Source organism: Pithys albifrons, chromosome 17 (genome assembly GCF_047495875.1).
Source record: "Pithys albifrons albifrons isolate INPA30051 chromosome 17, PitAlb_v1, whole genome shotgun sequence".
NCBI classification, from domain to species: domain Eukaryota; kingdom Metazoa; phylum Chordata; class Aves; order Passeriformes; family Thamnophilidae; genus Pithys; species Pithys albifrons.
In genome coordinates this window covers 6058066-6077546 of record NC_092474.1, presented here as the reverse complement: position 1 = coordinate 6077546, position 19481 = coordinate 6058066, and the positions used below count along the sequence as shown (strand labels likewise).

Sequence of the window (19481 nt, the reverse complement as noted above, 5' to 3'; positions counted from 1 at the left end):
TTCAGCCAGAAAGGGAGGACTTGTCAGCACAGACTGATCTGCAAACATCTTGAAGTTGAAATCCTCATTTCATTTCTTTGCTCCCAAGTATTTCCTCTCCAACCTGCCCTGGCTGAAATAGGGTAGCTGGGGGTAGAAGCAGTAACTGCTCTTTCCCTGTTAGCCCTGAGGGCATTCAAACAGCAGCACTTCCTCAGGCAGAAACAGCTCAGAGGTCCCCAGGCTTGATCTCCCACTCCATTCTGAGAAAAGAACTTCATATTTTTTGTTTCTCTTTGCTCTCATCTCACCAAGCTTTGTCATCTCTGCTGTTTTCTGGATTCCTTGGTGCCCTCACACGTTGCTGCTTCTTCCCAGTGTGAGAGGGGTGTGTAAGGCCAGGATCAATCGTGTGATTGATGCTGCCTTATGCTGGGAACACCAGGAAGGATCTTGGCTTGTGCTGGGAACCCAGTGGGGTTTGGAATGGGAGCAGCTCCTCCTAAATCCGGGGTCCTGCATTGGATATTTAGACAGGAGCTTTTGTCCTTGTAGTGCCTCGGGCTCCCTCTGCTTTCGCACACGAGTGCTCCAAAGTGCTGTCCATGAGCTACACAACGAGCTGCTCCTTCTTGCTGCCATCCGAGCAATAAAAATAGTTCATACTTGGTTCCCCAAAACACTATTGCAAATGACTGAGCATGAAAGAGGCTGCAGACAAACCTCCCCCAGCCTGTCCCAGCTCGGGAGGGGCTGGTTGGGAGGTTCCTGGTACGAAGCTGAGCTCTCTCTCTGCTGCCAGAGTTCTGCCCTGGCACAGCCCCTGCCCACAGCCCGTGGGCACAGCCCAGGCAGGGCTCTGGCTGAGGTGGAGGGAGGTAAAACCGATACAGATACAGAGCCGTCTGTCTCTTGCACCTGTCTTGTTTACTTTTTTGCACTTCTAACCATTAACTGTTTCCCTAATCTCTGCTAATTACATCCTTAATTGCATTAATATGCATTTTCAAATCTCAGCAGGAGAGCCCAAATTTTACAGTGCTGAAGTGGTGTTTGGAGGAGCTTTCCTGGAGTTGTAGGGCCTCAGAGCACCCCAGGCTCTCCCAGACACAGGGGTGAAGTACAGCAGGAGCTGTAGGACCTTGTACTCTGCCCTTGGCCTACACATTAATCTGTGTAGTTTAGTGACTTCTTCAAAGCTTTCCTACTGCTTCCCAGAACAAGCTGCCTGACTTGGAAAAGGGACATTGTTGGGTCACTTTGAGGGGACCAAACTTGCCATAATGCCTCGATTAGAAAAGCGCCCTCAAAACCTCAAGCTCCACCTGCATTGGGTGGAACTTGAAAGGAAAAATTCCAAATCAGTGAGACTTGTCTGTTGCCATTGGTCAGGCAGAGAAAGGCAAGAGCTAATTAAATGTCTTAATTATTTTTCACTGCAGTGTTTGGTAGGAAGTGCTGGTGATTGAGGGAGCTCTGCTGTGTTCAGAGCTGAGCTTTAATCCAGAGGGTCTGGGATTTAAGCACAAAGTAACCTGAGAGTGTCCCTTCAAGGACAGAGCAGCCAGTTACCAAACTTAACATTCTTTCTTCTGTCACTGTTGATCTTAGTCTTGCTTGTATAATGATACTGAGCATTCATCCTTTCATTAACTGATGCCTTTTCTTTCTTTCCTTTTCAGCAATACTGGAGTAATCGCTTCCTAAACAATTTTGCAGAAATGTAAGGTTGTTTTGTTGCGTGCATGTGTTTTTAGCAACACATCTACCAAAACTTCTGCATGTATCGTGTAAAGATTCTTTGCTTTCCCTAAAAACAAAACCTCATTGTGTTCTCTGTGGAAGAAATGTGTGGTACCATTAGGACTCCATGATACAGATGTACAAACGTGCAATATAGATTTTCCCAGTTGGAACTCTCTCCAGAGAAGGTTGGTCTCTGTGCTGCATGGAGAAGAGTTGGGTTTGCCTTGAACAAGAATCACGGAGCTGTCAGCTGATTTCCCATACTCCTGTCTGTAAAATGTCAGTTTATACAATGTACAATATCAGATAATGCATGCCTTGGGTTGTAGATGGATCTCTCTGTATTGTATCATCCAAACATCCAACTCCAACAGCTTCTGTACAATGCTCTCCTATTTATAAATCCATGGAAACAATTACAGATGAATGTTAAACCATTAAGCCTCCACTTCATCACTTTGGATTTTTTTATCATCTGTGCAAATCAACCTCTTTTGCACTGTAATGTAACTTATTTAAGGCAGTGAGACAGATGTTGGTGCAATACAAACTCTCGTGCTGCGTTTATCGACAAAGCAAGGCCGTCGCCAGTCCCCACAGCTGCATGTGTGACCTTTACAAGTTGTAAATAAGATCAGTTGTCTCTGCTGACAGTGAGGAGCATCACACCTTGTTTCATTTGTATCAGGTAAATAAATTTATTCTCCAATACGTACTCGGCGTGGTATTTGATGCACTTTGTTTCCTGCAGGTCTGTGCTCTTATTTTAGTGCCAGGATGCCACTTTTTAGCACCACCACCACAATCTTCCCTCCTAGAACTAACTATGCAGATGCAGCTGCTCTCGGCAGTGTGACCTCCTCGCTGGTGTGATTTCCTCTCTCCAGGGGCTTGTGTGTGTGTTTAAGGGACACTGTCAAGTACTTTGATCACTCAGTTTTTTTAAAATGCTCCATTGTTTGTAAAATCCCTCTGAGAAACGTAAAATAAACAACTATTTCCCAACTACATCTTTATTTTTTTTGTCCTTTTCTAAATTGCCCCACAACTCCTGGTCTCTTCCCCTTCTGTAGGCAAAAGGAAGATGAACCAAATGTGTTTGCTCCAGACCACACCACGGTGTCCTGCTGGCTGGCAGTGTTGACCCTTTGGCTCCCTCCCTTCCCCAAACCAGGGGCTGTTCTGCCACGAGCTCACAGTGCAGGACTTGGGCAAGGCTAAAGCACTCCAAGGGGAAAAGCTGGATTTTCCAAGTGTCCTGTGATGCTCTGCCCTAAAGCCCAAACACACTAATTTTGTTTGGAATAAGAGGCAACTTCAGGAATGTGCTTTAAATTCCATGTGATGCCCCTCAGGCTCCAGCACTGATAGCAGCAGGGTGCTGGCAAAGCGCCTTATCCCAACGAGGTGACAGGGCTGAGACCCTTCAAACGCAGACATGGGAGGTTTAAAAAGACAGGGGGTGAATTCCACTGTCCAGCAGAACGGGGAGATGACAGAGGGTGTGTCAGCATCGGGCTGAGCTGCTCCTGCTGCTTCCTACTATGGTAGTGTGGAGTGGGCAGGCTGAGCTCTGCTCCTCACTCTTATCTCCTGCTGCTGCTCCTCCCAGGCTGCACTTGGAGCCCAGCACAGCCCTTCCCTCCTGCTGGGGCTTCCGTTTGTGCTTCCCAGGGGTACCTGAGCTTGGAGAAGAGGAGGCTCAGAGGTGACCTCAGCACTGTCTAGAACTACCTGAAGGGTAGTTCTAGCCAGGTGGGGGTTGGTCTCTTCTCCCAGGCACTCAGGAACAGGACAAGGGGGCACGGGCTCAAGCTCTGCCAGGGGAAATTGGAGATCAGAAAAAAATTCTTTGCAGAGAGAGTGCTCAGGCATTGGAATGGGCTGCCCAGAGAGGGGGTGGATTCCCCATCCCTGGAGGTTTTTCAACTGAGATTGGCCGTGGCACTGAGTGCCATGATCTGGTAAAGGGACTGGAGTTGGACCAAGGGTTGGACTTGATGATCTCGGAGGTCTTTTCCAACCCAATTGATTCTATGATTCTATGAAACTGCCCATCAGCACCTCTGTCACCACCTCGGGAAGCACCGAAGGGAGCAGGAGGCTCCCCCGCCCTGGAGTGTTCTCAGAGCTCACCATTGCATTGTACCCCTGGGTCTGTGTGGAAGGTGCTCCTGCCTGGCTGTTCTCCTGCCCCTTTTTCCAGCCTGTGGAAATTCCTGTCCCCAGCACCAGTGCCGAGTGAGACACAAAGTCGTTATTCAGTGAACAGCTCGTGCTGCTGTTGCAGCGAGGAACGTTCCTCGAGGGTTCAGCATCTCCGTGTTCCGACAGCGCCTCTCTGAGCAAACTGACACAAACTCCCACCTCATTTTCAAACCTTTCCTTAAATGATGATCTCAAGCTTAAGGCAGAAGGAGTCCCCCAGTGACCCTGAGGCAGCACTGGAGCACAGCCACGGGAGCAGAACGTGATGCTCAGTGGGTTGCCAAGGTACTCAGTGCAGGAGTGTGTGGTGAGAGATGCTGAAATCAACAGCTTCATCTTCCCCCTCCTCCTCCTCTCCCTGCCACCTCCAGCTCGAAATGAGCCACTGACAGCACAGAGCGAGGCAGCAGCTCCCGTTGGGAAGTTTGAGGCATTATGGGCACATTACATCACACTCTAAACACAGAGGGCAGGAAACAGCCCCGGTTTTACCTCGGGGTGAGTTTCTGTGTGATCAGAGCCCACGCCCGGGAGGGGGCAAGAAACGAGAGAATCCTCAGGGAGAGGAGATGGCAGATTTTCTTCCCCACTCAGTTAGGAAAAAGGCACAGGGAAACCATGGGATGTATAACAGACCTGCAATCCTCCCTTTGCTCGGTTTTCAGAGCTCTGAGCACCTCAAGAGGTCTAAAATATTACATCCAACAATACCCATGTGGAATTGCTACTTAATCAAAAATCCCTCTATAATCAACAGTAGCAGGAAAGGAAGACAGAAAACACTGATATTGGCCAGCAGTTCCCAGTTCCTTCTTTATCTCTGCTTCACAAATCCAGAATTCCCAAGAGCTGGAAACCAGAATTAGAAATACTGCCAGAACTGCAGGAGTTACCAGCACATGGCAGGATAAGTGTGAGTAAATGCATTATTCAGATAATTTCTGGCCACATCCTGAATTGGTGCTGCTTTCAGACTCTGCTGAATCCAGCCTGTTGGTCCTTACCCAAGTCTATATATGAAGAAATTCAGTCCCTTCCCATCACTTCCTCTTTTTCCTACTGCAAAACAGGAAAGAATTAAAACTTGAATTATATTTGTGACATAAATTCAAGGATTTCAAGCCAGCTTGGGCACTCTGTCCTTACCCAGCTCCAGACATGCCACACTGTACAGTTGGGAACTGGACCCCACAGCTTTGTGGCCTCACAAACTGTTTCACTTCCACCCCTGACCTGACAGAGCCTGAACTCCACTTTTTGGCTTTGTGATCTCCCTCTGTGGGGTGCCCAGCACGTGACTGAGGCAGGGAATGAGGGCAGCTGCCTATTAAGGGCTAATTGTTGTATTCCCTGAGCTGGAACTGCACTGGAGAGCACAAGCAAAACCTGAGCTCACACTCTGAAATTAGAGCACTAATGAAGGCTCATTAATAGGCAAGAATCCCTGCAGAGCTCTGAAGGGAGAGCCAAATATATCTCTGTATAATCTCAAGTGCACCCAACATGTACAACCCCCTCAGTCCCTCCCTGAGGGCAGAGGTGACACACCAGGAGTGTGAGCCCAACACAGACACTCACCCAGGTGTTACTGCAGGATCTGACATTCCATTCCCAGGAAGGAGCCAGTTCTCAGCAGCAGCTCCATTGTCACAGCCATCTCGAGGTGTTCTCAGTGTGTCTGGACTTAGAGCTGCACCCAAACACACTCACCTTGAAGCAGTTTTATTCTCCTGCCTGTTCCAAGAGCAGAGATGATCAGATTGTCTAAAACACACCACAAACACCTTCATTCTCCTGCCCAGCAGAGGCCTGGGATACAACCAGAAAGCTGATGAAGCTCCCCAGCTTTCAGCTGCACATGAATCTGATGAATGTTGAGTGGGAGGAGAAAACAAAGCTTTTCTTGAATTTGCTTGTACACCTGTACTTCTGTTATGAGCCTTGTGATGAGCTGAAACCTTTCCACTGCATCCCACAGCAATGGCCCAAGGGAAGAACAGGATCAGGCCCCTCATCCATGAAAACACCATGAACAAAATGTTTTCTCTCCCTGAAATCCCCCCATTTGGTGGCTGTGCTTCATCAGGAGCAGGAGCAGCTCCTGCCCATCCAGCCCCAGGACAGCAGCACACACTTGGCTGCTCTTCCCACACCACCTTCAAATAACCACAACTCAGCTTCATGTTTTGGAAAGTTTAAAGCCCCAAAAATTTCAGAGAGAACAGACATCCAACTGTTCTCTTTTTTTAAGTGGATAAACCATCAGACTCCTCCTTTGTAAGATGTGACATACCAAAACATTTCCAAAACAGACCATAATCTGCCAATTTTTCTGTTTGCATGTTTGATACATCACATTTTTACCCTTATCTGCCTTACAGGGAGAAGCTTCTTTTCCATCTCATGTATTTGTACCAAACAGCCATTTTTCCTCCAACTGACATTCAAAGCTACCTTTTAGCTTCCTAAAAAAAGTCTGTGTGCTCCAGCAAACCTGTGGTAACAGAATAAATACAAAAGGAATTAAACTGCCAATATAAAGATAAAAAAACATGTTTTGGTAAAGACTAAGGCAATCAGAACTGTAAAAAAATAAGTAATTCCTCCTCCCACACATCAAGCCCACAGAACTGAAACAGTTTCTACATTACCCAAAGCAGCTCACCCTTGAAAGGCTGAAAATTTGCATGTGAAGTGACTTTGCTTCAAAAGGTGAGGGGAAAACACATGAATTCAAGTATTCCCTGACAAAAGCAGGAAGTACAAAACATGGAAAAACCAGGACAATGTATTTGCATAATTTAGCATTTCTCCAGCAATGCAAGGGAAGAATTCTTTTTATACCATTTTAAATGTCAGTGCTGTGTATACAGAATGTGAAGTGCTTTGAGTCACTGCTGTAAAAGCTTTTAGGAACATCCTGAAATAAAACTAAACCTCATTTTAGAATACATGCTCATGTACAGACTCTAAGTGATTACAGGGTTTAGTGAGGACTGAGGAAGTGACTTTAATTCTCCACCACTTCTGCACACAGAGAAATCAGTCAGCTACAAAAACTGCCCTGCAAGTCCAAGTTGCCTGTTGTGTCCCAAACTTCTCCTGGACAGCACAGGTAATGCCCTGGAAAAAGACAAATTAATTCAACAAACACAGCAAGAGGAAAGTGCTGCTTTCAGCAACTGCCCCAGACTTGACCAGGAGCATGAGCCAAACAGGAGTGCAACAATGACAGTGAGACCCTGCCCACCAAGGGGTACAAACCCCTGCACTGACAGCTCCAAGCAACTGGACAGAATTTAGACACTGTTCTCATCACCAGCAGGCTCATTCCACACTTCAGATGCTGATGGGTTTAGTTTTAGCAGGAATTTTTCCAAATGAAAGCTGCAAATTACAGTGGATGCAGTTAGTCCTTATGCTTAATAAATAAAAGGCATCAAGAACCTTCATGGTATTGAGATACACAGAAGTATTAAATGGTTTCAGAGTCTATTAAAATAAACAAAGAAATGTCCTTTGTTACTGCAAAAAATTCCTAGTTTCTGTTCTTTTAGAGAATGGCCCTGGTGGTGTGTTCCAGAGCCCTCACTGCATCCCAAACCACTGTTCTTGGTCTGCCCACTGAGCTGCTTCACTGTCACTGCCTTCCAAGTCCCCTTCTTCTCCACTTCCCTCCATGTCATCCACATCTTCCTCCTGGGTGGCATCTGTTGGACTTTCCTCTTTCTCCATTTTCTGCAATCCTTCTAGTGACTTCTGATCATTTGGATCCAAACTGAAGAAAGGAAGACAAAGAAAGCATTGTCCTGAAACTATTTTTCAGTTTATGACCTCAATGCAAAGAATAATATCAAAACCTCATCTTGTTGTCTGCATTTCCTGCTTAACATCATCAAGAAGTTTATTTTAGTAGCTGATGCAACTTCCCCTAAGGGTGACTGTAACACTGAGCATTAAATCTGCATTTAAAATAGATTTGATCCCCAAGAATGCACTTATCTAAACATCCCACTCTTCCAGAACACTTGGTCACCTCTTCCAACAATCCTAATTACAAACTGACAGCAAAGCAGTAAAAATTTAAATGACTCTGACTAAATGTATTATATGCAAGCAAAAACCAGCTGACTCATTTAAGCTATGCAAGTTTACAGTGGACATAATGGGCTGGATTTAAGGCAAATTGAAGTTGCAATCAAAACATGGGAATATTTCACATGGAAACACCCTAAAATAACATTTAGGTTATGTTAAGTTGAATCACACTATTTAAATTTACTTAAGAGCTCATTTTTATAGAGCAGCTCCCAGTTTAAAGGAATGGGTGTTAAGGTGCCTGAATATATAATTAATAACTATAATTCCATGAATCACAGAATCACAGAATCAATTGGGCTGGAAAAGACCTCCGAGATCATCAAGTCCAACCCTTGGTCCAACTCCAGTCCCTTTACCAGATCATGGCACTCAGTGCCACGGCCAAGCTCAGCCGAAAAACCTCCAGGGATGGGGAATCCACCCCCTTTCTGTGCAGCCCATTCCAATGCCTGAGCACTCTCTCTGCAAAGAATTTTTTCTGCTCTCCAACTTCAATTTCCCCTGGCAGAGCTTGAGCCCATCGTGCCCCCTTGTCCTATTGCTGAGTGCCTGGGAGAAGAGACCAACCCCCACCTGGCCAGAACTTCCCCTCATGCTCTAAACCTTTTGTTAAGGAACCACAAGCCTTGTGACATGTTTAGCATTAATGCAGTCCCTCCATTCTGCACTTCTCAGATCAAAGCCTTAAGACCAACTAATTAATTAAGAGGATGAAAATGTGTATGGTTTTGTTTGTTTGAAGGGAGAACGATACAAAGCCATCTCTGATTCTCATCCTAATCAATTAGTGGCTCAACTCTTTAGTCAGTCAAGCTGATTATTGGCTGCTGTAAACGAGCTTCACCTCAGGGCTATGCTGTACTGGTCCATGGCCTCCTGGTACTCATTGACAGCCACCAGGAAGTCTCCCAGGATGCGGTGCAGGACACAGTCGCTCTGGTTGGCCAGGGCATTCCTCAGCAGAGCAATCCCATCCTCATACTTCTGCTCTCTACCTGTTCAGAGGCAAAACTACAGCTTTAGTGAACAGCTGAGATAAATCTGCAGAGTCAGAGTGTTCACAGAGTCATCACAACACCACACTGTCCCTTCAGAGCTGCCAGCAGGGAGGGCAGCACTGATATGCTCCTTGCAAGGTTAAACAATGGCGTTGTGTTGCAAAACCTGCTACACTCACAGCTACATTGACTTCCAAGTCAAAACATCTTGTTTGCACATGCTTTAAGTTCTTATGGTGTAATAACACTTGCTGGATGTAATCAATCCCTGTGGTTTTCCCTTCAGGACAGCACTGATAAATCCCTGGACTGTAACATCACTTCAAATCCTCAGCACTGGTGAGTCCAAAGGACACTCCTCCATGTACAAGGGAATCTCTACATAAACCAACACAGGAACAAAAGGCACTTACTGAGAAGTTCTGCTTTCTTTACCACAGCTTTAATGTAATCAGGTCTTTGTGTCAGTGCCTTGTCCAGTAAGGTTTTGGCTTTCTCCTGTGTGACAGGGTCCTCCAGGCAGACTGTTGCCAGCAGGGTGAGGGTCTGTGCATTTGCTCCCAGAGTCTTGTACACGTTGTTTGCCATCACCATGGCCTCACGGATGCTGTTGGATGCCAGGTAGCACTCGATGAGACCTGGGGAGACCAAAGGGAAACCTTTCAATTCTTGAGGCAGCACTGCACTCACACCTCCTCAGTTATCTGCTGACACTCCAGTAATGAAATAAAACTGCAACAGAGAGAGGGAAACTGTGCATGTTAACAAACCCATTCTACAGACCACTGATTTCATCCCTTTTATTTATAAGCAGGGACTAAAAATCTCCTAAACTCTAAGTACAGTATTTTGTCCAATACTGAGATATTAATACTTCACTGGACTATCCCTCACCCAAGTGCTTCTACTGCTTCCCAGGTTTGGGATAACCATCTCTGGATGTCCTAAAGAGATTCCAGTATCTCTAGTGTCCCTCACCCAAGTGTTTCTACTGCTTCACAGGTTTGGCATAACCATTTCTAGACATCCTAAAGAGATTCAAGTCTCTAACTGTCTCTAGTGTCCCTCACCCAAGTGTTCTATGGCTTCACAGGTTTGGGATAACCATCTCTGGATGTCCTAAAGAGATTCCAGTATCTCTAGTGTCCCCTACCCAAGCGCTTCTACCACTCCACAGGTGTGGCATAACCATCTCTAGTGCCCCTCATCCAAGTGTTTCCACCACTTCACAGGTTTGGGATAACCATCTCTAGACATCCTAGAGAGATTCCAGTCTCTAACTATCTCTAGTGTCTCTCACCCAAGCATTTCTCCCATGCCCCAGATTTGGGATCCCCCCATTTCCATCCCAGAGCCCCGGAGCAGGGCAGAGCCCTGGCTGCCCCTGCTCACACACCCAGGTTTGGGATGCCCCATTTCCATCCCAGAGTCCTGGGGCAGGGCAGAGCCCTGGCTGCCCCTGCCCACACACCCAGGTTTGGGGTCCCCCCATTTCCATCCCAGAGCCCCGGGGCAGGGCAGAGCCTGCCACACACCCTCGTAGCAGTCGAGGCGGCAGGGCGCCAGCCGGATGGCCTCGCGGAAGTGGATGATGGCCTCCTGCACGCGGCCCATGTTGCGAAGCGCCGCGCCCTTGAGCAGCAGCGCCTGGACACTGTTGCTGTTCAGCTGGATCGCCTTGGCCCCCAGGTACAGAGCACGGGAATAGCGCTTGCTGTAGAAACTGTGACACCTGCAGAGACACAGCAGGGGTGAGACCAGGTGGGGAGGGAGGGGAAAAGATGGGAGGGGGAAAGGGGGAATGGAGGGAGGGGGAATGGAGGGGGAATGGAGGGGGAATGGAGGGGGAATGGAGGGGGAATGGAGGGGGAATGGAGGGGGAATGGAGGGGGAATGGAGGGGGAATGGAGGGGGAATGGAGGGGGAATGGAGGGGGAATGGAGGGGGAATGGAGGGGGAATGGAGGGGGAATGGAGGGGGAAAGGAAGGGGGAAAGGAAGGGGGAAAGGAAGGGGGAAAGGAGGGGGAAAGGAGGGGGAAAGGAAGGGGAAAGGAGGGGGAAAGGAGGGGGAAAGGAGGGGGAAAGGAGGGGGAAAGGAGGGGGAAAGGAGGGGGAAAGGAGGGGGAAAGGAGGGGGAAAGGAGGGGGAAAGGAGGGGGAAAGGAGGGGGAAAGGAGGGGGAAAGGAGGGGGAAAGGAGGGGGAAAGGAGGGGGAAAGGAGGGGGAAAGGAGGGGGAAAGGAGGGGGAAAGGAGGGGGAAAGGAGGGGGAAAGGAGGGGGAAAGGAGGGGGAAAGGAGGGGGAAAGGAGGGGGAAAGGAGGGGGAAAGGAGGGGGAAAGGAGGGGGAAAGGAGGGGGAAAGGAGGGGGAAAGGAGGGGGAAAGGAGGGGGAAAGGAGGGGGAAAGGAGGGGGAAAGGAGGGGGAAAGGAGGGGGAAAGGAGGGGGAAAGGAGGGGGAAAGGAGGGGGAAAGGAGGGGGAAAGGAGGGGGAAAGGAGGGGGAAAGGAGGGGGAAAGGAGGGGGAAAGGAGGGGGAAAGGAGGGGGAAAGGAGGGGGAAAGGAGGGGGAAAGGAGGGGGAAAGGAGGGGGAAAGGAGGGGGAAAGGAGGGGGAAAGGAGGGGGAAAGGAGGGGGAAAGGAGGGGGAAAGGAGGGGGAAAGGAGGGGGAAAGGAGGGGGAAAGGAGGGGGAAAGGAGGGGGAAAGGAGGGGGAAAGGAGGGGGAAAGGAGGGGGAAAGGAGGGGGAAAGGAGGGGGAAAGGAGGGGGAAAGGAGGGGGAAAGGAGGGGGAAAGGAGGGGGAAAGGAGGGGGAAAGGAGGGGGAAAGGAGGGGGAAAGGAGGGGGAAAGGAGGGGGAAAGGAGGGGGAAAGGAGGGGGAAAGGAGGGGGAAAGGAGGGGGAAAGGAGGGGGAAAGGAGGGGGAAAGGAGGGGGAAAGGAGGAACAAACAACCAAAAAAAGCAAAGGAAAAGAAGCCAAGGAAAAAAAATAAAGGAAAAAAGCAAAGGAAAAACAACCAAAGGAAATAAAGAAAAGAATAAAGGAAAAGAAGCAAAGAAAAATTCCCCAAAGAAATAAAAGCAAAGAAAGAAAAATCAAATTTAAAAAAAAGAAAAAAAACAGGAAAAACAGGAAAAAAGGAAAAAAGGAAAAAAGGAAAAAAGAAAAAAAGAAAAAAAAGGAAAAAAAGGAAAAAAAGGAAAAAAAAGGAAAAAAAAGGAAAAAAAGGAAAAAAAGGAAAAAAAAGGAAAAAAAAGGAAAAAAAAGGAAAAAAAGGAAAAAAAGGAAAAAAAGGAAAAAAGGAAAAAAGGAAAAAAGGAAAAAAGGAAAAAAAAAGGAAAAAAAAAAGGAAAAAAAAAAAGGAAAAAAAAAGGAAAAAAGGAAAAAAGGAAAAAAGGAAAAAAGGAAAAAAGGGAATTCACTTGAATTTAAGAATGCATGTTCAGAAAAAAACAACTTTCAGGAGTTTAAAAACAAAGCTGGGAATATCGAGCTGTTACAGCTATTTAATATATCACTGTTATTGCACAGAAGTGGTAACTCTAATAGGTTTAAAGATGCAGAGAATAGCTATTTATGGGTATGGTAAGAAAGGAGGAGAGCAGCTCACCCAGAGACCACCCAGGGCTCTGCGTGTTGGTCAGAAATATTGAAGAGACGACAGCCCAAGTTCTCCACATCCTCCAGCCGACCCTCACGAGCCAATAAATACCCATACACATCCATCCCTAAAGAGACATGTTGGGATATCAACCCTCAGGAAATGGAAAGTTCATTCACAGCAAGAGAAAACCCCCACCTAAACTACAACCACAAACAACTTCTCCCAGGCACTCAGCAATAGGACAAGGGGGCACGATGGGCTCAAGCTCTGCCAGAGGAAATTGAAGTTGAAGATCAGAAAAAAATTCTTTCCAGGGAGAGTAATCAGGCATTGGAATGGGCTGCCCAGAGAGGGGGTGGATTCCCCATCCCTGGAGGTTTTTCAGCTGAGATTGGCCTTGGCACTGAGTGCCATGATCTGGTAAAGGGACTGGAGTTGGATCAAGGGTTGGACTTGATGATCTTGGAGGTCTTTTCCAACCCAATCCATTCTATGATTCTATAATACTGTGCAATTACCAGTTCAAGATATGCAGGTTCTGAGTGTCAGTTTTGAATTGAAAGCCTGGTAAAACAACAATGTTCCACTGCTTGTAGCTGTTACTCACCAGGTCAACCTTCTTTTAGGATTTACTCACCTTTTATTAGGTAGGGATCCAGCATTTGTGCTTGTTCAAATTTCAGGATGGAGTTTTTATTATCTCCAGCCCTGAAGTAGAGATCTGCCAAGCTCCCCAGCAAGTCCACATTATCCCTCAGCAAGGACTTCTTCTCTAAAGAGCTTCAAGACAGAAAAAGGGCCAATAAGTGCCACTTTGAATAGCATTCTATGTAAGCATTAACATGTTATTTGATTGCATCACACTCTTTCCACTCTTACCAAATTGTGTTTATTGCTCTTGTGTTGTCCCCACTGTGTGCAAGGGCGTACGCCTTGATCCACACGGAAAGCCAGTCCAGGTTGGGAATGCTCTGGATGATGTTGATGGTCATGGAAGCCACTTCTGCCCCTCTCACTGACAGGGACAGCAAACCTGTTCAGAACAGAACATACATCAATTTTAGCCACCAAAAACTGCTTTTGATACAAATTCACTGCCTGAGGGCCAGAAACTGCATTCCTTGACAAACATAAACATGCAGCTTGTTAAAATGTGCCTAACACAGGCATTATATATCACATGGAAATGCAAGGCAGTCAGTCCCAAGCATATTTAGGGCAAATTATGGCAGTGTTGAACTCTGCAGACACCCACCCAGCATGGCATCCAGTGCCAGAGGGCACAGCCTCAGCACCTCCTTGTAGCTGGTCACAGAGGAGCGCTCCTGACCTGCCTTCTTGTAGAGGTTTGCCAACATCATATTGATCTACAAACAACAGAAGATTGGGGAGAGTCAAGTGTGAGAAGAGAAAGAGCCGCCCAGAAAGGTCACACCTCTGTCCTCAAGCCTGCCTGCCCCCTGCTCTAGGCAGAAGGGAAATTACTGGCTCTTCTGAGAATGCTGTGATGTCCCAAACAGTACAAAATGAATATTGTGGCTTCTCTCTGAGTGCAGAGATAAAAATCTACATTCTTCTGTGTTTGCTCAGAGCATCTTGAAATCTCTGGGTTGCAAATAAGAAGTCAAAGATGGGCAAGTGTTTAGCTACAATTAATCAGCCTCTTCCAGTGGTTCTCTCCATATCCATGGAAGTGTTTGAGAGAATGAGCCCAGGAAGGCAGAGAAAGGCTCCACTCACCCTCTGAGTGAGGACATGAGGGATTAAAGCACAGAAATTACCCGAGCTCTGCACAACACCAGTAGCTGCTTTCTGCTACAACACTTTCATTTACTGGGGAATGCAGACAAAAAGTTTGTTTGGCTTCTTTTTCTGTTCTGTAAATTGGTCTTTGAATAGAACACTCTGTCCTTAACTGGAGTCTGAGCCATGGACACTTTTGAGGCAGTTTAACATGAAACACAGTTGACTGACCTGATGTGTTAATCTTTTAAACCCTTGGGGCTAATGGAGCCAGAGAGCAAAGACTCCCCAGATTTGGCACTGCAGACCACAATGGGATCTAAATATTTAACATTATCTAAACTGTGCTTTAAAAGGATTAAAAGATTTTAAAAGATGGAGCACCAGCAAACATTCTACTTGCCAAAGTCTCCAGCCTTCCAAGGACCTTACATTGCTCCAACTAATAAGTTAATAAAGATGAACAACACATTTAACTCTCTTCACTTTTTTGAATTCTTTCCAACAGAGGAAATACAAAATTGGTCTGTTTTTAAAGGAGTCCAAATAAGTTAATTTAAAATTAGGAAATGTTACCACACAACATTTAAAAGCAAAAAGCAAACACCAAGACATAACAGCATTATACCTACAGGTTATACTCTTTTTTGATCAGACACTGGTCTATAGATACACTGACCAAGAAGCTGTGACAAAAACCTGCCAGAATTAACCTTTGGGGTCCTCTGTCTGGATGGAATCCCATCAAGAATAGCAATGGCATCTTTATCTTGCTTCAGCACCGTGTAACATTCAGCCATTTTGTATTTCACTTCAATTTCTGATGGTAAACACTGAAACAAAACAGGGAGATTTAAATTAATGTTGGTTTAATAAGGTAAAAAAAATAATGAGGTTTCCTTGTTAAATATTTATACTAAGTTGAAAAATATCTAGTGCAAGTAACTGGACAATGCAACTCACTGCCAGTTCATCCTGTTCCTGTCTTCAAATGAAAAGCATGAGCTACACACACAGAAACACTTCATGTTCAAGGCACCATTTTCAGTTTTGCATTAGAAACCAAAGCATTTATATTATTAAATTAATTAGCCTGAAGTGTCAGGTTTATTTGACATGGTAAATCCACAATCTAAGGTATTTAAAAGACATGTCAAGGTGGTGCTCAGGGAGATGGTTTAGAATCACAGAATGGATTGGGTTGGAAAAGACCTCTGAGATCATCAAGTCCAACCCTTGGTCCAACTCCAGTCTCTTTACCAGATCATGGCACTCAGTGCCACGGCCAAGCTCAGCTGAAAAACCTCCAGGGATGGGGAATCCACCCCCTCTCTGGGCAGCCCATTCCAATCCCTGAGCACTCTCTCTGCAAAGAATTTTTTTCTGATCTCCAACTTCAATTTCCCCTGGCAGAGCTTGAGCCCATCGTGCCCCCTTGTCCTATTGCTGAGTGCCTGGGAGAAGAGACCAATCCCCACCTGGTTATAAATTCCCTTCAGTCAGGGGGTGGCCAAGCAAGGCCTGTCACAGGCAGAGTTCTGGAGACATCCACACCCACATCTGCAACTCAGCACTGCAGAGGAGCCCAGTCAGTGCCCTCTGAAGGTGCTTCAGTGGCTTGTGTGTCCAACAGCCAGGGAAAACAGGACAGAAAGCTGTCCTGAAAGGATCACAGAATCAGCTGGGTTGGAAGACACCTCTGAGATCATCAATCCAACCCTTGATCCAACCCCACTGTGATCACCAGCCCATGGCACGCAGTGCCCTGGGCTGGTGATCACAGTGGGGTTGGATCAAGATGTGGTGGATTCTCACTCAGTGCCACATCCAGTCTCCTCTTAAACACCTCCAGGGACACAGAATCCACCCATTCCAATGCCTGATTACTCTCTCTGGAATTTTTTTCTGATCTCCAACTTCAATTTCCCCTGGCAGAGTTTGAGCCCATCGTGCCCCCTTGTCCTATTGCTGAGTGCCTGGGAGAAGGGTTGGACTCGATGATCTTGAGGATTTCTTCCAACCTCAGTAATTCCATGAGTATTGAACCAGCAACATTAATGGCAGGGGGAACAGGATCACTTCACAGAGCACATAATCAGTTCTAAATACCTGGCTTTGGGGAGTTGATGTGGCATTCCCAGTGGAAGGTCTTACTTTGGATGTTTTACTTAAGGCTTTTTTCTGCTGCAGGGCCATGATGTACTTACTGACAGCATTTCTATATTCCTTGTCATGGAACAGGGAGTCTGCGTGATAAACAAGGAGCTGGTACTTCTGAGAGGGTGAAAACAGTTCCCTGAAGAAATGCAAACAGAGTGTTTGAGATCAGCTGGCTGCTTAAGAACCAAAACACTTCCCAATCCAAAGTCTTTGCAGCTTTGGTTTGTTTGGTTTCAACTTGCAGCTTCTTTACTGCCCTGAAGGACCTTTGAGTAACAAGCACTGACTCCAAACTCAGGGATTATCTCACCAATTTCTTTTATCTGTGAACAAACAAATGTAACAGCCATTCCTGACACCTCATCAGCATCTCAGGTCAGTGTTTGGCTGCTTGGCCACTACCCCCATCCTGCCCACAACAAACCACAGCCTGTCACTGTCAGTTTCTTTTAGGTTTTACTCACCTTTCATTATTTATTATTATTATTATTTTACTCACCTTCTTACCCAGCATTTACGTGTGTTTAAATTTTAGAGTTTTGTTTGAATGGACTCAAGTTGAAAAGGCCACAGAGCTCCTTGTACAGCTCTCCTGGTCCTGATCTGTGTTCCCACATCTCACAAACCCCCTGTGTACCACTCCCAGACATGACTGACAAGTCAGGGGTTTGGAACAGGATTTGGGGTTCAAACAGGACCTCAAAACCCACCCAGAATGTAAAATGACAGCTGAGAAATAAATGGGATCTGTTGATTCAGGGCAAGAGCCAGGAACAACACAGGGCACCCCTGGGAGAAGGAAATCCACTGTTTCTCCAAAGATGGAGAGGGACTATTCACAAGGACAAGGGGGAATGGCTTCACTCTGACAGAGGACAGGCTTAGATATCAGGAAGAAATTCCCCTTGGGAGGGTGGGCAGGCCCTGGCACAGGTTGGACAGGGCTTGGAGTGACCTGGGACAGTGGGAGGTGTCCCTGCCCATGGCAGGGGTGGCACTGGATGACCTTTAGGGTCCCTTCCAACCCAAACCATCCCAGAATTCTGTGCCAGGACAGCCATTCTGTAGCGGGCAACCCAAAGGATGCGATACCCGAGGAGAGCCGGGCTCCATCCCCTGCAGGGACAGGGGACAGAACAGGAAAAGGAGAGGATAGCGTGTAGGGACAGAAAACAGGGGACAGGGACAGGGCAGGGAAAGGACAGCGACAGGACGAGGGACAGGACAGGGTGCAGGGACAGGGAAGGGAAACGACAGGGACAGGGCAGGGAAAGGACAGCGACAGGACGAGGGACAGGGTGCAGGGACAGGACAGGACCAGGGAAGGGACAGGACAGGGTGCAGGGACCGGACAGGGACACCCCAGCGTGGCCCCCCCGCCCCTCAGCGCCTGCTGCCGGCGGGGCACTCACGGGTTGTTGCCGCTCATGGTGAGGAGCAGCCCGCTGAGCAGCCGCACGTTCGAGTGCAGCCCGGCGGCCGCCATCTCGCGCACGTGCTCCACCACGCTCATGCTGCCGGCGGAGCGGAGCGGGAGGTGCGGGAAGGCCCGGAGGGAGGAGGGTCCGGAGAGAGGCCCCGGTACCGACACGGAGCCGCCGCCGCTGCTCCAAAATGGCGCCACCGAGGGGTCCTCGCGCGCCGCCGCCTGCGGGTGACCCCGCCGCTGCCCGAGCGGCCCGTCAGGCGCGCGACGGGGCAGCCCGGGGAGGCGCGCGCGCAGCGCCGAGGACCCCTCCTGAGGCAGCGGCGGGGCGGGAATGGAGGAGAGGAGAGAGGGGTGTGTGAGGGGAGAGAGAGGGGTGTGTGAGGGGAGAGAGAGGTGTGAGGGGAGAGAGAAGGGTGTGTGAGGGGAGAGAGAGGGGTGTGTGAGGGGAGAGAGGGGTGTGTGAGGGGAGAGAGAAGGGTGTGTGAGGGGAGAGAGAGGGGTGTGTGAGGGGAGAGAGAAGGGTGTGTGAGGGGAGAGAGAAGGGTGTGTGAGGGGAGAGAGAGGGGTGTGTGTGGGGAGAGAGAGGGGTGTGTGAGGGAAGAGAGGGGTGTGTGAGGGAAGAGAGGGGTGTGTGAGAGGAGAGAGGGGGGTGTGAGAGGAGAGAGGGGGGTGTGAGAGGAGAGAGGGGTGTGTGAGGGGAGAGAGAAGGGTGTGTGAGGGAAGAGAGGGGTGTGTGAGGGAAGAGAGGGGTGTGTGAGGGGAGAGAGGGGTGTGTGAGAGGAGAGAGGGGTGTGTGAGGGGAGAGAGAAGGGTGTGTGAGGGGAGAGAGAGGGGTGTGTGAGAGGAGAGAGGGGTGTGTGAGGGGAGAGAGGGTGTGTGAGGGGAGAGAGGGGTGTGTGAGGGGATCCCCTCGGGGTCTAAGGGGATCTGCTTCATTCTGTATCCTCTGATGTCTTTCCTCAGCTCCCGAGTCCACCCTTGCCCATCTGACAATACTCTGTTGGTTGCTACAGTTAAATGTGACCGAGGTCTCTGAGATAATGAAACTCCTGCCTGTAAAAATTGGTAACTGAGGAGAAAGGTCTGTCAAAACCTACATTTCTTCTGGACCACATGCAGAGAAAAGGCCTTGCTAGAGACACCATTAACTACAAGGCATAGACTGACAGGAGAGGTGAATCATAAAGTTTATTTTCCCCACTTTATTACAAAAAGAATGTGAAACATGGCTATCCTGTTCCTAAAAATGGAATCAGTGGGAGCTTTCAGTTTGGATTTGCCAGAGGAAAACAGCTCTGAGTAGACAAACACAGCAGGCAGCAAAACACCACCAGCACTAGGAGTGTGTTAGTGCTGTGGTGGCAGTGAGACAAGCTCTGCCACAAAGGGAAAAACTGAACAAACCAAGCTTGCACTTGTGTTCTTTCAGAAACCATCTGACTGATGAGAACAGCCAGTTTTTACCAGTTTGGGTGTGTTTGAATCCAACATCCTGACGGCAGCCCCAGCCCCAGCTGT

General features: G+C 48.0%; 2 protein-coding genes across 3 annotated transcripts in view; one reads left to right on the top strand and one right to left on the bottom strand.

Annotated features, from left to right (window-relative positions):
• ATP2A2 (ATPase sarcoplasmic/endoplasmic reticulum Ca2+ transporting 2) overlaps window positions 1-2733 on the top strand; it is a 46625-nt gene extending 43892 nt beyond the window's left edge. For both annotated transcript variants that reach the window (XR_011699286.1, XM_071572199.1), the window contains exon 21: window positions 1662-2733. Coding sequence is in view for 1 of the 2 variants with exons in the window: in XM_071572199.1 (XP_071428300.1) it covers window positions 1662-1675 (14 nt within the window). In the remaining variant the exon portion in view is untranslated. The remainder of the gene's footprint in view (window positions 1-1661) is intronic.
• Window positions 2734-6470: 3737 nt separating this feature from the next.
• On the bottom strand, window positions 6471-18161 carry ANAPC7 (anaphase promoting complex subunit 7). Its single transcript, XM_071571748.1, has 11 exons — window positions 17947-18161; window positions 16484-16670; window positions 15088-15207; window positions 13887-13998; window positions 13511-13664; window positions 13269-13411; window positions 12638-12755; window positions 10568-10764; window positions 9446-9670; window positions 8879-9029; window positions 6471-7711 (listed from the first exon to the last, which is right to left on the bottom strand). The coding sequence occupies exons 1-11, from the start codon at window positions 18045-18047 to the stop codon at window positions 7522-7524; spliced, it is 1698 nt and encodes a 565-aa protein (XP_071427849.1). The 5' UTR covers window positions 18048-18161; the 3' UTR covers window positions 6471-7521.
• Between the last annotated feature and the right edge of the window lie 1320 nt (window positions 18162-19481).

Excerpts from the sequence above, each read along its gene's own strand:
- ANAPC7 (XM_071571748.1), bottom strand. The coding sequence starts at position 18,047 with ATGAGCGTGGTGGAGCACGTGCGCGAGATGGCGGCCGCCGGGCTGCAC. Across the intron at positions 13,665-13,886 it reads GGCACTGGATGCCATGCTGG|GTTTGCTGTCCCTGTCAGTG; the intron begins GTGGGTGTCTGC and ends TGTTCTGAACAG. Across the intron at positions 12,756-13,268 it reads GGATCCCTACCTAATAAAAG|GGATGGATGTGTATGGGTAT; the intron begins GTGAGTAAATCC and ends ATGTCTCTTTAG.